The sequence below is a fragment of the Micropterus salmoides genome, unplaced genomic scaffold (genome assembly GCF_014851395.1).
Source record: "Micropterus salmoides isolate LMB-PRFRI ecotype aquatic unplaced genomic scaffold, ASM1485139v1 Ms_hic_scaffold_3226, whole genome shotgun sequence".
Taxonomy (NCBI): Eukaryota; Metazoa; Chordata; class Actinopteri; order Centrarchiformes; family Centrarchidae; genus Micropterus; species Micropterus salmoides.
Genome location: NW_024042514.1, coordinates 1 through 16,014, shown reverse-complemented (window position 1 = coordinate 16,014; position 16,014 = coordinate 1). Strand labels below are relative to the sequence as shown.

The 16,014-nt window shown below is 39.2% G+C and overlaps 2 protein-coding genes and 1 pseudogene across 3 annotated transcripts; 2 read left to right on the top strand and 1 right to left on the bottom strand.

Moving 5' to 3' along the window:
• The first annotated feature begins 2,279 nt into the window (after positions 1-2,279).
• Positions 2,280-9,931, top strand: LOC119884158. 2 transcript variants are annotated; one of them, XM_038694619.1, is made up of 10 exons: positions 2,280-2,345; positions 2,441-2,722; positions 2,822-2,918; positions 3,010-3,051; positions 3,133-3,189; positions 3,471-3,651; positions 4,778-4,809; positions 5,525-5,697; positions 9,473-9,754; positions 9,854-9,931. In XM_038694619.1, exons 5-9 carry the CDS (start codon positions 3,153-3,155, stop codon positions 9,482-9,484), a joined length of 435 nt encoding a protein of 144 aa, XP_038550547.1. In that variant the 5' UTR covers positions 2,280-2,345; positions 2,441-2,722; positions 2,822-2,918; positions 3,010-3,051; positions 3,133-3,152; the 3' UTR covers positions 9,485-9,754; positions 9,854-9,931. The 2 variants fall into 2 exon arrangements, with proteins under 2 accessions (XP_038550547.1, XP_038550546.1); XM_038694618.1 differs by lacking the exons at positions 4,778-4,809; positions 5,525-5,697; positions 9,473-9,754; positions 9,854-9,931 and having other exon boundaries at positions 3,471-3,953.
• Positions 6,640-9,753, bottom strand: LOC119884159 (lens fiber membrane intrinsic protein-like). Its single transcript, XM_038694620.1, has 4 exons — positions 9,491-9,753; positions 7,450-7,599; positions 7,086-7,220; positions 6,640-6,749 (listed from the first exon to the last, which is right to left on the bottom strand). The coding sequence occupies exons 1-4, from the start codon at positions 9,738-9,740 to the stop codon at positions 6,688-6,690; spliced, it is 597 nt and encodes a 198-aa protein (XP_038550548.1). The 5' UTR covers positions 9,741-9,753; the 3' UTR covers positions 6,640-6,687.
• A 3,004-nt stretch (positions 9,932-12,935) lies between the features above and the next one.
• Positions 12,936-15,648, top strand: LOC119884157 (annotated as a pseudogene).
• The last annotated feature ends 366 nt before the right edge of the window (positions 15,649-16,014 follow it).

The following is a 16,014-nucleotide window of genomic DNA, read 5'->3' as shown; positions in this document are numbered from 1 at the left end:
TTGTGTCTTAATTTACTGCTTTATAGATTTGTAGAAATTAGCATAAAAATAGGCAACACGAGAACCACACCCCTTCTGAATAATTACAAGCATTTCATTTGTACATCAAAAAAGAATAATCTGCTTATTAGCTGAAAGGGACTAACGTTAGTTTGTACCCCTAATTTGCTTTAACCTCGGCTCCTCCGTGGTCAACACCATCCTTTCTTTGAACTATGAAAATGTAACTTACAGTATGTGTAGGCTACAGGACAGAACTGTGACCTGACAAGTTAACGCTGATCTTATCCTCCGCTAACTTTCACCGTCACTTTCTGCGTCTCTCTCTCATATTTGCTCGTCCTTTGAACAATGAGTAGTGGGAGACAACCGTGCGTTCAGTGTTACCATAGCTTACTGAAAATCATTAATGATCGTGTGAAATTTTAGTAGCGGTGCTCATTCATTAAGTAGTGACAGCAGGCTTTAAATAGGCTGCGTTGCTAGCGACTAGTTTTAACCATAGACTGTAGGCTAGGCTATATAAAAAGGTTTTAACCAAGCCCAAATCTATTTCTTTCAGGCAAGAGTCGGTGAGGTTGGACTTTTGCACAGCTGAATCTTCACTCCTGATAGGCTATATAGGCTTTTGTAGAAGGTGACATTACACATACCATAAAACTTTGATTAATAGCCCGGGCTTTTATTTGCAAAAATCACCGAATTGACCCTGCCTTTGTTTGGGCAGGCGTCCATATGGTACAGGTCTTTAATTCCTCTTGCACAAAACTGAAATAGGCTACTATTAAACATCCATCCATCCATTGTCAACCGCTTATCCTGCATACAGGGTCGCAGGGGCATGAGCCAATGCCAGCTTACATCGTGTGAAAGGTGGGGTACACCCTGGACAGGTTGCCAGTCCAACGCAGGGCTACTATTAAACAGTGTATTTATTTCAAACAGTATGTTACTTGTATAAAAATTATCCAATAATATCAAATACACGTCATTCATTTCATCCAGCTCTGACAGACAGCTTCTCTCTCCATTTCTTCAGATCAGGGCATCTTTGGGGGTGACGTTGTTTTTTTTTTTAAATTTTCATCTCTTGTACCATGCAGGTTACATTGGTAAGTCGAAATTAGACTTTGGGTCTTGTTGTTTTCCGTTAAATGAACTGAACGATTGAATTGTGGAGAATCTAACCGATCTAACAATGTGTAGCATGTCCATATTGATATATTGATCATACGTTTAAACATTAATATTTGTATTAACAATCTAAGAAGCTTAGAAGCAGCTAAAGCGGGCAACCTGGTGGGGTTTAAGAGGTTTTATACAAAGAATTTATATAAAAACCAGACCAGGCGTTTAATGGAGACCTGCGTTTATTTGTCAAAATGTGTTCCCACACCAGGCCAGTAAATAGGGTAGGCGGCTATTTGGGACTCAGCTGTTAATTGAAGTTTTATGGTATGTCTCCAATGCTTGACAATTCCTTTGATTTCTATGTTCCTTTCTCTGATGTTCTCCCGGAGTTCCAGATTTTTTACCACCACATGATGAAGTATCAAAATCTGCCCATCCGCTATTAGAAATAGTATCACTGCTGTTTGTTATTGAGTTTTTTTTAATGACGTTCTTATTCTACATATTTGTGAGTTGTGTACAAACAGAGTGACAGAGAGGCACAGACACAGACAGGCAGGAGAGAAGATAATGGTTCTTTTAACTTCATCGCCCTCTTATCTGGGAAGATGTAAAAAGCTTAATTTATGAGGTTATTATAAAGATATAAACTCTAACGTTACATGTGATTAGAAAAGAGCAGAGGAGCAGAATCGCTTAGAAAGTAACCTGGCTGAGGGGGAAGAGGACGTAAAATGCTGCCTCCCATTGTTTGGGGTATGTGGCCCGGAATTCCACATTGTACCTTTAAGCAAGATTTTCAACTTCACTTGGAGCATTAAATGGAGTATCTTTACATTATATTCCTTAACTCCTTAACTTAACGATACTTTATCAACTTAATGCAAATTTGCGTATGGAACTATGTCGATTTGCAGTCCCTTGAAATGAAACATTACTCTTGTCAGTCATGATCTTGACCATGATGACAACTATTTGGGAGAATGCCAGGTGCAATTAATCTGGCACAACGATTGGTCAAACTCGTCTTCTTTAGCTTTCGGCAGGCAGTTCAAGTCTCCAGCTGTTAGACTTGGGTACTGCACGTGCACAATTGAACTCACTGTTGTCAGCAGCATTTTGGGTAGTTTAGAGTGACAAATTGTACCAGGGTACTTTGATTTCAAAATAAGTATATGCTACACAAAATCCACAGAGGTTGGCAGGTCTGCAAGGTATCTCTGACACTTGAACATCATGTAGAAAATCCATGATATCAGAGAGGTTTGGTTACTTTAAAATAAGAGCATTTTTGTTTTTCTCTTTCTAGATGCCCCAGTAATCCTACCTGAGTCCTTCTGCCACCTGATGGGGGAAGTACTAAAGTGTGTCTGCCAAGCTGAGGCATCACCTAATGCCTCTATAGGCTGGACCATTGAAGGAAATGACACCTTTCCATCCTCCTTTAGCTTTGTCTCCAGAAATAAGAAAAATGTAGTCTCAGGGGAAATAAGCGGACCAACTAAAAGCCAGCCTAACATTTCTTGCACAGCCACAAACGCACTGGGCAGCAACACCAAACAGCTCTCTGTAGACATCTTGTCAAAAACATGTACGTTACTGTACACTTACGGTAATTTGTTATCCCAAGCTACATTCAAAAGCAGAACCATTCATCATATTTACTAATTAAGCTATTTTCCTTTTACAGTCTCTTTGCCCATGTGGTTGTCAGCATTAATGCTCCTGGGGACTGCTTTGTTGTTTGGTTGTGCAGTGTTCATTTACAGAAAATATTCAAGAGGCAGGTTGGTAGACTGAATTCCTTGTCATACAGAACGACTGTGCTGCTACCGGCAGCTATGATTAATCTTTTTATTGTTGTTATATTACCCATAGACCAACACCGGAGTTTGTGTGCAACACTAACATTATTTTAAGGTATGAAACCATGTTTATAGTTGACAATGATTTATTTCAAATTTGCTGAATTCAGATCACATTTTTGTGTCTTTTTTGAAGGTCACAAATTTTATTAGAGAATGTCCAACAGGAACAAGTATACAACAGTCCTCAAAGGTAAATCTCAAACTATTTTATTCTCAATTTCAGTACAAACATTTGGCTTTATGTATTAATATAATATTAAGTATGTAGTGAGGAAAAGTGAGTTATTCATGACATATGAGTTGCCTATTTAGTTTTTTTCTCTGCCCTTAAACCTCAAGCATACAAAAGTCATAGAAGTCATAGTTTGTCAGAATGGTCTGTGTATTGATGTGCACAATGAAACACACCTAAATTAAAGGAGATATTGAAAGCATCTAATTGGATCCATCCCCCCTCTCTCTTTTTCTTAGATCACAAGATGAAGACACACAATCAAGCCCATGCAGACCAGAGAGTAACCCTGAGGTGGACAGTCTTTGTGTTTATGACAATGATTTTGTGGAAGAAATGCGCAGACAGACCAGAGCTCAACCAAACCAGAACACCGAAGCAGCCCGCCAAAGAGACGGCGAAATACAGCCACTGGCAAAGGTGCAGCGATTGTGACAAATGCAAAGAATTATGTGGTTCACAACAGACCATCACTTATTACATGCATAAAACACCTGTAAAAATACTACACATGGATCAGAATAGAAGCCAGCAAAAACCAAATTCATCAAATCCAATCAGAAATGATCAGAAATCAGTAGTTTATGGCTTTTTGTAACTGGTGCCGTTGATGTTTCTGCCTCAACACACTGAGCGTAACTTTCAAGTCATTCGATTTTCTTTCTCCTGCTGCTTGTGTTGCTCAAGTAATTGAGAAATATTAAAACTATACTTTTAACGTCCCACGGGGAGTTCCTTGCAACATAGATGACTATCAAAATTTCAGATCAGCGAATATCTGCTGCTGGTCTCACATAGTAAGGTCCCCACTTTAGTGCATTGATTAAAAAATTATTTGGTTAAAATAATTGATGTACACACTTTGTTTTTATACATTTCCTTCAGATTTGAGTATGGCTAGTTGTATAGATATTTAGACTTGAAGTGTCATTTATACTGACAGGTTTTGTAAAAGAACTTGAATTACACACAGTAGCCAGTATGTCCATGTTTATTTCATGTTGCAGTATTAACTGATTCTAATGTAAATATCGTTAATATATATATATAGCAGCTAACCATAACACCATCCTGTTGCTGAAACCACAAATGTGAAATCTCAATTTTGTTTCTAGTAATGATGCCACACTGGACTGGAAATGTCTATTTTAAAAATAATTTAGAATCTGAAATGATGACTTATTTCCTGAGCTTGGGGTGTAGGTGTAATGTAAGATGACTGCAGGGTCATGGCTTGATTACATTCTGACCTAATGATCATGATCAGAGTTTATTGCAACACAGCTCTGATGGGAGGAGGTCTGTTATTAACACACTCAATAAAACCAGCTTCAGTTTTGCATTTTAGTTAATATTAACCCACTGATGTATGCTCATTTCTCAGTGTAGAATGAGTGGCAGTGTGTCACATAGGGCTTGATTGTGGCTCACTGTTTCCGGTTGATCCTGCCTAATCTTTGAACTCGCAAGTTATGTATTGGTTGTTTTGATGAAAGGCATCGTAAGGCAAACAACAGCAACAAGGAGCTTTTTTTTTTCTTTAAAGCCTGGACAATTTTGACAACATTGACTATTTAGGTAAGTAAATATGTTTATATATTTACAGATCCGTTTTGCTGTTGAAATTCCATGTCTGTTGTTTGGAATCCGAGCTCAAGAGCTGCCTTCGGCTTATTTGTTTTGGAATAGTAATGTGATCTGAGTCATGAAAAGCCATTTTGCTAATTAACTTTATCAGTTCTTCTACAAAATAGAAGGAGGCTGCAAACACAACTGAGTTATTAACAGTATCTACAAGATTGCTGAGCAAAACCTTAAAATGCTGATTTGACTTTTTTAAAATCACTAATGTCTTTGATCAGATACTTTTAAGGCATATTCACATACAGTATGAACAGGTCCGCTAACCTTAATACACCTCTAACTGCACCAACCATTTAAATCACAGGGACTTTAAGAGTATGTGGTTGTTCAAGCGTGTTTAATACTCCCTCATAATCTCCGATCATCATTAGGTGTCAGAAACACACATCATGCATACTGACTTCACTGATTCGTCACCGTTGTCACTGGTATAAAACTATAAAATAATCTGTAATTTACAACCACCTGGTTATGTTATTTTGTAAATTTTGATTCCTCTTCCTTTGGTTTAGATCCACAATGGAGTCAGTGGTACAGAGTGAGCTCATTCTCGCAGTTTACATCATCTCTTTCCTGTTAGGCCTGCCAGCCAACCTGCTGGCTTTCTATGCCTTCTGTGTCAAGATCCATTCCAATCCCCTTCCAACAGATATCCTGCTACTCAATCTGACGGTCTCTGACCTGATCTTCTTGATCATCCTTCCTCTCAAGATGCATGAGGCAGCGTCAGGCATGAAATGGAATTTGCCCGAGTTCCTGTGCTCCATCACCGCCTTCACCTTCTTCTCCACGATCTACACCAGCTCCTTGCTGCTGATGGCAGTGAGTGTGGTTCGCTACATTGCAGTAGCTTTCCCGATCACGTATCATACGCTGTGCAGACCAGTGTACGCGATAGTTATCAGTGTTGTTATTTGGCTAATCTCAGCCGCACACTGCAGCATTACTTTTCATTACCCAGCACCATCCATCCCTGTCCGGAAATGACACCACTTACTGCTATGAGAACTTCACAGACAAGCAGTTGAAGGTTCTGCTCCCAGTACGTTTGGAGTTTTTCTTTGTGCTCTGTCTTATTCCACTACTAATTTGTATTTACTGCTACTCACGCTCCATCTTAATCCTGTACAGCCGTGCCAGGATAACTCGAATGCAGAAGCAGAAGGCCATCGGCATGGCCTCGGGGACTTTAGCTGTGTTTCTCATTTGTGTGCTGCCATATAACATTTCTCATTTACTGGGTTACTTCCAGGGTAAAAGCCCACAATGGAGGTACTACACCTTGCTGCTTAGCACCTTCAACACCTGTATTGATCCCATCATCTTCTACTTTTCCTCCTCCTCTTTCCACTGCACTAGTCAAAAGTCAATTTTCAGGAAGCGTGGACACAATGTTTCAGATGCACAAAAGCAGACCACAAGCTCTAGCTAAGAGCAATATACACGCTGACTTTAATACAATATGTACATATCCAGCTTCAACATTATTATTGTACTTTATATTAAGGACATCAGAATGTGTAATGCAGAACAAGCGGCTTTGACAGTCCAGCTCATTTATAAAAAATTGTCTCTCATCCAGGTTTTGCTGTCTACTGGTTAACAAAATATCTTGTTAGAGGTGATCTATTCCTGCTCAAAGGGACTGAGCTGCTTCAATCTCAAACCATTGTAGATCATTTTATGACAAAACCACAATACATGTTTGGTGCAAATGCAAGATTCCAAATTTTATTATTTTACAGTAAATTATCTTGTTTTGAATGGGAATTGATATCCTTTGTACCCTTGAGACAGTATTTCCTGTTTACTTTAACGCGGGCCAGTCACTCTTCTGCACTCATGCATTCTGTAGGCACACATGTAGAATATACCTGCAAAACAAAACATAGGTTAGCTGTAAAGGCCTTTTCTATAGTACACAAACATATCAAGTAAGATAATGGCACAATAACAAAATTGCTTTTGAGTGTAACTCACAATACACATCAGAAACTTTAGTAAATACTGTAAATAAAAACTGTCATAAAAATGAAAGTGTTTGTGTGACAGCATTGTATTTGTGATTTTTAGAATTGTTTTTCCAGATTTGACAGCGCTGTTGTGAGAATTTGGAATATTAACTGTAAAAATTTCAACTGATTTTGTTCACTACCAGCAAGATAATTACATTACATTGAACTCTACTGCTCTCCTTCATTTGAACAAACCTGCAAAGAAGGTCATGAGCAGTGCCACCCAGCCTAGTATGTAGGACCAAGAGAAGCGCCAGTCACCAAAGCGCTTGCCCAGGAAGTTCACCGTCACCCCGGTGTAAATTGCCATTGCAAGCAGAACAAAGAGAGCTGGCATGGTGCACAGAGAGTGAAACATATTAAAATGAATATCTATAATAGTAAAGGTCATCTCACTTGGAAGTCACCTGGTGCACCCACAGAGTTTCTATTGTAGGCCTTGCGAACTTTGTCTGATATTTACATGAAATGCAAATTCACTTAATAGTACATCATTTATGGCAGATGTGATATAAAAAGATCAGTACAATATTATCTGGTTACTGTATTCATAACTTACTTGAAACAAAGAACATGATCCCAGCAGCAAATGAGCGGTTGAACCTCTCAAAGGCTGAGAAGTGGGCAAAGGAGAGGATTCCTGCAATGATGCCAGCAAAGCATGACATGGCAGAGAGGATCATGAAAGCACGAGTGGCATTCCAATAAGCTGAGAGGAGTAAAACAAGTGAGAGAACATGTTATAAACATAAATGAAAAAATATAATGTTATTTGATATGAATAGGTTCATACTAAAAAGCACTCAATGTAATTTGAAATCTTGCTGGAAATTAATCTATTTCCTAATATTTCTACTGAACTGCACTGCAGGAGTCACACAGCAGCAATCATTAACTCTGCCATGCAGTTTGAAGGCAGACAATCCTTAAACAGTGAAGGTTTTTAAGGGAAATGTGTAGTCTACTGTCTTCAAATGGTCAAGTTGCACAAGAAGCGCATTTTGCGGGATTTAAAGTTTCCATTTAATTCAGAGGAACTTTTCTAAATTTTACATCACAACTGTTTATCTGGTGAAATGAGCAGTTCCCGTTTGATGCAACACTATAACTTCCCACAACTATACTGAGTAGAGAAGCATATTTCCACCTAAGGTGCAAAATTTAGATGATTTAGAAATTTGTATATTTTTGTACCAAAATCTCTTATTTCTCTCTCGGAGAAACAGATCTTTTAAATGAGAACTTTTTATACTAAATCACATAGTGTTGTATCACTTTTACTTAAATAAAAGAGAGGGATCCCTCCTCTGTTCCTGAGGTTTCTTCCCTCCATGTTTTCCTGTTAAAGCAGTGGTTCTCAAACTGGGTGGCATAGTGCTACTGCAGGAGGGGCATGGATGTTGAGCAGACCTAAAGTTGAATGAATGTGATTTATGTGGTGGTATAAAAAAGGGCTCTGATGCAAGTAGGGTTATTTTGCTAACCTGAATCTTTTGTTTTATTTCAATCGCCCCCATTGTTAATGATTGATAAAATGAAATCCACTTTTTGTAGAGTCTGGGGTGTGAACATTTTTCACGCAAATAGTATCACTGCTGTTTGTTATTGAGTTTTTTTTAATGACGTTCTTATTCCACATATTTGTGAGTTGTGTACAAACAGAGTGACAGAGAGGCACAGACACAGACAGGCAGGAGAGAAGATAATGGTTCTTTTAACTTCAACGCCCTCTTATCCGGGAAGATGTAAAAAGCTTAATTTATGAGGTTATTATAAAGATATAAACTCTAACGTTACATGTGATTAGAAAAGAGCAGAGGAGCAGAATCGCTTAGAAAGTAACCTGGCTGAGGGGGAAGAGGAGGTAAAATGCTGCCTCCCATTGTTTGGGGTATGTGGCCCGGAATTCCACGTTGTACCTTTAAGCAAGATTTTGAATGCATGACTTCACTTGGAGCATGAACACACACCTACCTCCTGGTAACTTTCTAGGTAATGTTAATTCTGCGGCGCATGCACTCGCTTTTTTTCCATCCTTCTATGATCTGCTCCTCTCATTACAGTTTGGCAGCAATGAAACAATGAATAGTCACATTTAACAATCTGCGACACAAAGACAATATAACTTAACGATACTTTATCAACTTAATGCAAATTTGCGTATGGAACTATGTCGATTTGCAGTCCCTTGAAATGAAACATTACTCTTGTCAGTCATGATCTTGACCATGATGACAACTATTTGGGAGAATGCCAGGTGCAATTAATCTGGCACAATCATTGGTCAAACTCGTCTTCTTTAGCTTTTCGGCAGGCAGTTCACTGCCGCCTCCAGCTGTTAGACTTGGGTACTGCACGTGCACAATTGAACTCAGTGTTGTCAGCAGCATTTTGGGTAGTTTAGAGTGACAAATTTTTAACAGGGTACTTTGATTTCAAAATAAGTATATGCTACACAAAATCCACAGAGGTTGGCAGGTCTGCAAGGTATCTCTGACACTTGAACATCATGTAGAAAATCCATGATATCAGAGAGGTTTGGTTACTTTAAAATAAGAGCATTTTTGTTTTTCTCTTTCTAGATGCCCCAGTAATCCTACCTGAGTCCTTCTGCCACCTGATGGGGGAAGTACTAAAGTGTGTCTGCCAAGCTGAGGCATCACCTAATGCCTCTATAGGCTGGACCATTGAAGGAAATGACACCTTTCCATCCTCCTTTAGCTTTGTCTCCAGAAATAAGAAAAATGTAGTCTCAGGGGAAATAAGCGGACCAACTAAAAGCCAGCCTAACATTTCTTGCACAGCCACGAACGCACTGGGCAGCAACACCAAACAGCTCTCTGTAGACATCTTGTCAAAAACATGTACGTTACTGTACACTTACGGTAATTTGTTATCCCAAGCTACATTCAAAAGCAGAACCATTCATCATATTTACTAATTAAGCTATTTTCCTTTTACAGTCTCTTTGCCCATGTGGTTGTCAGCATTAATGCTCCTGGGGACTGCTTTGTTGTTTGGTTGTGCAGTGTTCATTTACAGAAAATATTCAAGAGGCAGGTTGGTAGACTGAATTCCTTGTCATACAGAACGACTGTGCTGCTACCGGCAGCTATGATTAATCTTTTTATTGTTGTTATATTACCCATAGACCAACACCGGAGTTTGTGTGCAACACTAACATTATTTTAAGGTATGAAACCATGTTTATAGTTGACAATGATTTATTTCAAATTTGCTGAATTCAGATCACATTTGTGTCTTTTTTTAAGGTCACAAATTTTATTAGACAATGTCCAACAGGAACAAGTACAGTGGGTACGGAAAGTATTCAGACCACTTTTTTAATTGCAGCCATTTTCCAAAAATCAAAAAAGTTCATTTTATTCTCAGTAATGTACACTCAGCACCCCATCTTGACAGAAAAAAACAGAAATGTAGAAATTTTTGCAAATTTAAAAAAGAAAAACTGAAATATCACATGGTCATAAGTATTCAGACCCTTTGCTCAGTATTTAGTAGAAGCACCCTTTTGATCTAATACAGCCATGAGTCGTTTTGGGAAAGATGCAACAAGTTTTTCACATCTGGATTTGGGTATCCTCTGCCATTCCTCCTTGCAGATCCTCTCCAGTTCTGTCAGGTTGGATGGTAAACGTTGGTGGACAGCCATTTTCAGGTCTCTCCAGAGATGCTCAATTGGGTTTAAGTCAGGGCTCTGGCTGGGCCATTCAAGAACAGCCACGGAGTTGTTGTGAAGCCACTCCTCGTTATTTTAGCGGTGTGCTTAGGGTCATTGTCTTGTTGGAAGGTAAACCTCGGCCCAGTCTGAGGTCCAGAGCACTCTGGAAAAGGTTTTCGTCCAGGATATCCCTGTACTTGGCCGCATTCATCTTTCCCTCGATTGCAACCAGTCGTCCTGTCCCTGCAGCTGAAAAACACCCCCACAGCATGATGCTGCCACCACCATGCTTCACTGTTGAGACTGTATTGGACAGGTGATGAGCAGTGCCTGGTTTTCTCCACACATACCGCTTAGAATTAAGGCCAAAAAGTTCTATCTTGGTCTCATCAGACCAGAGGATCTTATTTATCACCATCTTGGAGTCCTTCAGGTGTTTTTTAGCAAACTCCATGCGGGCTTTCATGTGTCTTGCACTGAGGAGAGGCTTCCGTCGGGCCACTCTGCCATAAAGCCCCGACTGGTGGATTGCTGCAGTGATGGTTGACTTACTACAACTTTCTCCCATCTCCCGACTGCATCTCTGGAGCTCAGCCACAGTGACCTTTGGGTTCTTCTTTACCTCTCTCACCAAGGCTCTTCTCCCCCGATAGCTCAGTTTGGCCGGACGGCCAGCTCTAGGAAGGGTTCTGGTCGTCCCAAACGTCTTCCATTTGAGGATTATGGAGGCCACTGTGCTCTTAGGAACCTTAAGTGCAGCAGAAATTTTTTTGTAACCTTGGCCAGATCTGTGCCTTGCCACAGTTCTGTCTCTGAGCTCTTCAGGCAGTTCCTTTGACCTCATGATTCTCATTTGCTCTGACATGCACTGTGAGCTGTAAGGTCTTATATAGACAGGTGTGTGGCTTTCCTAATCAAGTCCAATCAGTATAATCAAACACAGCTGGACTCAAATGAAGGTGTAGAACCATCTCAAGGATGATCAGAAGAAATAGACAGCACCTGAGTTAAATATGAGTGTCACGGCAAAGGGTCTGAATACTTATGACCATGTGATATTTCAGTTTTTCTTTTTTAATAAATTTGCAAAAATTTATACATTTCTGTTTTTTTCTGTCAAGATGGGGTGCTGAGTGTACATTACTGAGAAATAAAATGAACTTTTTTGATTTTTGGAAAATGGCTGCAATGAAACAAAGAGTGAAAAATTTAAAGGGGTCTGAATACTTTCCGTACCCACTGTATACAACAGTCCTCAAAGTTAAATCTCAAACTATTTTATTCTCAATTTCAGTACAAACATTTGGCTTTATGTATTAATATAATATTAAGTATGTAGTGAGGAAAAGTGAGTTATTCATGACATATGAGTTGCCTATTTAGTTTTTTTCTCTGCCCTTAAATCTCAAGCATACAAAAGTCATAGAAGTCATAGTTTGTCAGAATGGTCTGTGTATTGATGTGCACAATGAAACACACCTAAATTAAAGGAGATATTGAAAGCATCTAATTGGATCCATCCCCCCTCTCTCTTTTTCTTAGATCACAAGATGAAGACACACAATCAAGCCCATGCAGACCAGAGAGTAACCCTGAGGTGGACAGTCTTTGTGTTTATGACAATGATTTTGTGGAAGAAATGCGCAGACAGACCAGAGCTCAACCAAACCAGAACACCGAAGCAGCCCGCCAAAGAGACGGCGAAATACAGCCACTGGCAAAGGTGCAGCGATTGTGACAAATGCAAAGAATTATGTGGTTCACAACAGACCATCACTTATTACATGCATAAAACACCTGTAAAATACTACACATGGATCAGAATAGAAGCCAGCAAAAACCAAATTCATCAAATCCAATCAGAAATGATCAGAAATCAGTTTATGGCTTTTTGTAACTGGTGCCGTTGATGTTTCTGCCTCAACACACTGAGCGTAACTTTCAAGTCATTCGATTTTCTTTCTCCTGCTGCTTGTGTTGCTCAAGCATTGAGAAATATTAAAACCATACTTTTAACTTCCCACGGGGAGTTCCTTGCAACATAGATGACTATCAAAATTTCAGATCAGAGAATATCTGCTGCTGGTCTCACATAGTAAGGTCCCCACTTTAGTGCATTGATAAAAAAATTATTTGGTTAAAATAATTGATGTACACACTTTGTTTTTATACATTTCCTTCAGATTTGAGTATGGCTAGTTGTATAGATATTTAGACTTGAAGTGTCATTTATACTGACAGGTTTTGTAAAAGAACTTGAATTACACACAGTAGCCAGTATGTCCATGTTTATTTCATGTTGCAGTATTAACTGATTCTAATGTAAATATCGTTAATATATATATATAGCAGCTAACCATAACACCATCCTGTTGCTGAAACCACAAATGTGAAATCTCAATTTTGTTTCTAGTAATGATGCCACACTGGACTGGAAATGTCTATTTTAAAAATAATTTAGAATCTGAAATGATGACTTATTTCCTGAGCTTGGGGTGTAGGTGTAATGTAAGGTGACTGCAGGGTCATGGCTTGATTACATTCTGACCTAATGATCATGATCAGAGTTTATTGCAACACAGCTCTGATGGGAGGAGGTCTGTTATTAAAACACTCAATACAAAAGTCAACACGAGCTTCAGTTTTGCATTTTAGTTAATATTAACCCACTGATGTATGCTCATTTCTCAGTGTAGAATGAGTGGCAGTGTGTCACATAGGGCTTGATTGTGGCTCACTGTTTCCGGTTGATCCTGCCTAATCTTTGAACTCGCAAGTTATGTATTGGTTGTTTTGATGAAAGGCATCGTAAGGCAAACAACAGCAACAAGGAGCTTTTTTTTTTCTTTAAAGCCTGGACAATTTTGACAACATTGACTATTTAGGTAAGTAAATATGTTTATATATTTACAGATCCGTTTTGCTGTTGAAATTCCATGTCTGTTGTTTGGAATCCGAGCTCAAGAGCTGCCTTCGGCTTATTTGTTTTGGAATAGTAATGTGATCTGAGTCATGAAAAGCCATTTTGCTAATTAACTTTATCAGTTCTTCTACAAAATAGAAGGAGGCTGCAAACACAACTGAGTTATTAACAGTATCTACAAGATTGCTGAGCAAAACCTTAAAATGCTGATTTGACTTTTTTAAAATCACTAATGTCTTTGACCAGATACTTTTAAGGTATATTCACATACAGTATGAACAGGTCCGCTAACCTTAATACACCTCTAACTGCACCAACCATTTAAATCACAGGGACTTTAAGAGTATGTGGTTGTTCAAGCGTGTTTAATACTCCCTCATAATCTCCGATCATCATAGGTGTCAGAAACGCACATCATGCATACTGACTTCACTGATTCGTCACCGTTGTCACTGGTATAAAACTATAAAATAATCTGTAATTTACAACCACCTGGTTATGTTATTTTGTAAATTTTGATTCCTCTTCCTTTGGTTTAGATCCACAATGGAGTCAGTGGTACAGAGTGAGCTCATTCTCGCAGTTTACATCATCTCTTTCCTGTTAGGCCTGCCAGCCAACCTGCTGGCTTTCTATGCCTTCTGTGTCAAGATCCATTCCAATCCCCTTCCAACAGATATCCTGCTACTCAATCTGACGGTCTCTGACCTGATCTTCTTGATCATCCTTCCTCTAAGATGCATGAGGCAGCGTCAGGCATGAAATGGAATTTGCCCGAGTTCCTGTGCTCCATCACCGCCTTCACCTTCTTCTCCACGATCTACACCAGCTCCTTGCTGCTGATGGCAGTGAGTGTGGTTCGCTACATTGCAGTAGCTTTCCCGATCACGTATCATACGCTGTGCAGACCAGTGTACGCGATAGTTATCAGTGTTGTTATTTGGCTAATCTCAGCCGCACACTGCAGCATTACTATCATTATCCAGCACCATCCATCCCTGTCCAGAAATGACACCACTTACTGCTATGAGAACTTCACAGAGACGCAGTTGAAGGTTCTGCTCCCAGTACGTTTGGAGTCTTTCTTTGTGCTCTGTCTTATTCCACTACTAATTTGTATTTACTGCTACTCACGCTGCATCTTAATCCTGTACAGCCGTGCCAGGATAACTCAAATGCAGAAGCAGAAGGCCATCGGCATGGCCTCGGGGACTTTAGCTGTGTTTCTCATTTGTGTGCTGCCATATAACATTTCTCATTTACTGGGTTACTTCCAGGGTAAAAGCCCACAATGGAGGTACTACACCTTGCTGCTTAGCACCTTCAACACCTGTATTGATCCCATCATCTTCTACTTTTCCTCCTCCTCTTTCCACTGCACTAGTCAAAAGTCAATTTTCAGGAAGCGTGGACACAATGTTTCAGATGCACAAAAGCAGACCACAAGCTCTAGCTAAGAGCAATATACAGCTGACTTTAATACAATATGTACATATCCAGCTTCAACATTATTATTGTACTTTATATTAAGGACATCAGAATGTGTAATGCAGAACAAGCGGCTTTGACAGTCCAGCTCATTTATAAAAAATTGTCTCTCATCCAGGTTTTGCTGTCTACTGGTTGACAAAATATCTTGTTAGAGGTGATCTATTCCTGCTCAAAGGGACTGAGCTGCTTCAATCTCAAACCATTGTAGATCATTTTATGACAAAACCACAATACATGTTTGGTGCAAATGCAAGATTCCAAATTTTATTATTTTACAGTAAATTATCTTGTTTTGAATGGGAATTGATATCCTTTGACCCTTGACACATTATTTCCTGTTTACTTTAACGCGGGCCAGTCACTCTTCTGCACTCATGCATTCTGTAGGCACACATGTAGAATATACCTGCAAAACAAAACATAGGTTAGCTGTAAAGGCCTTTTCTATAGTACACAAACATATCAAGTAAGATAATGGCACAATAACAAAATTGCTTTTGAGTGTAAATCTTATTGATGTTTTAGTTTGAAAATATGTATTGGGCATTTTCATGAGCATGTGCAAAGCTGAAGAGACTGTAATAACTCACAATACACATCAGAAACTTTAGTAAATACTGTAAATAAACTGTCATAAAAATGAAAGTGTTTGTGTGACAGCATTGTATTTGTGATTTTTAGAATTGTTTTTCCAGATTTGACAGCGCTGTTGTGAGAATTTGGAATATTAACTGTAAAAATTTCAACTGATTTTGTTCACTACCAGCAAGATAATTACATTACATTGAACTCTACTGCTCTCCTTCATTTGAACAAACCTGCAAAGAAGGTCATGAGCAGTGCCACCCAGCCTAGTATGTAGGACCAAGAGAAGCGCCAGTCACCAAAGCGCTTGCCCAGGAAGTTCACCGTCACCCCGGTGTAAATTGCCATTGCAAGCAGAACAAAGAGAGCTGGCATGGGCACAGAGAGTGAAACATATTAAAATGAATATCTATAATAGTAAAGGTCATCTCACTTGGAAGTCA

Coding starts and splice junctions, on each gene's coding strand:
- LOC119884158 (XM_038694618.1), top strand. CDS start 2,479: ATGGGGGAAGTACTAAAGTGTGTCTGCCAAGCTGAGGCATCACCTAAT. Junction 2,919..3,009: donor AGAAAATATTCAAGAGGCAG/GTTGGTAGACTG, acceptor TATTACCCATAG/ACCAACACCGGAGTTTGTGT. Junction 3,052..3,132: donor AACACTAACATTATTTTAAG/GTATGAAACCAT, acceptor TCTTTTTTGAAG/GTCACAAATTTTATTAGAGA.
- LOC119884159 (XM_038694620.1), bottom strand. CDS start 9,740: ATGTCTACAGAGAGCTGTTTGGTGTTGCTGCCCAGTGCGTTCGTGGCT. Junction 7,600..9,490: donor CAGGTGGCAGAAGGACTCAG/GTAGGATTACTG, acceptor TACTCCTCTCAG/CTTATTGGAATGCCACTCGT. Junction 7,221..7,449: donor GATCATGTTCTTTGTTTCAA/GTAAGTTATGAA, acceptor GCACCATGCCAG/CTCTCTTTGTTCTGCTTGCA.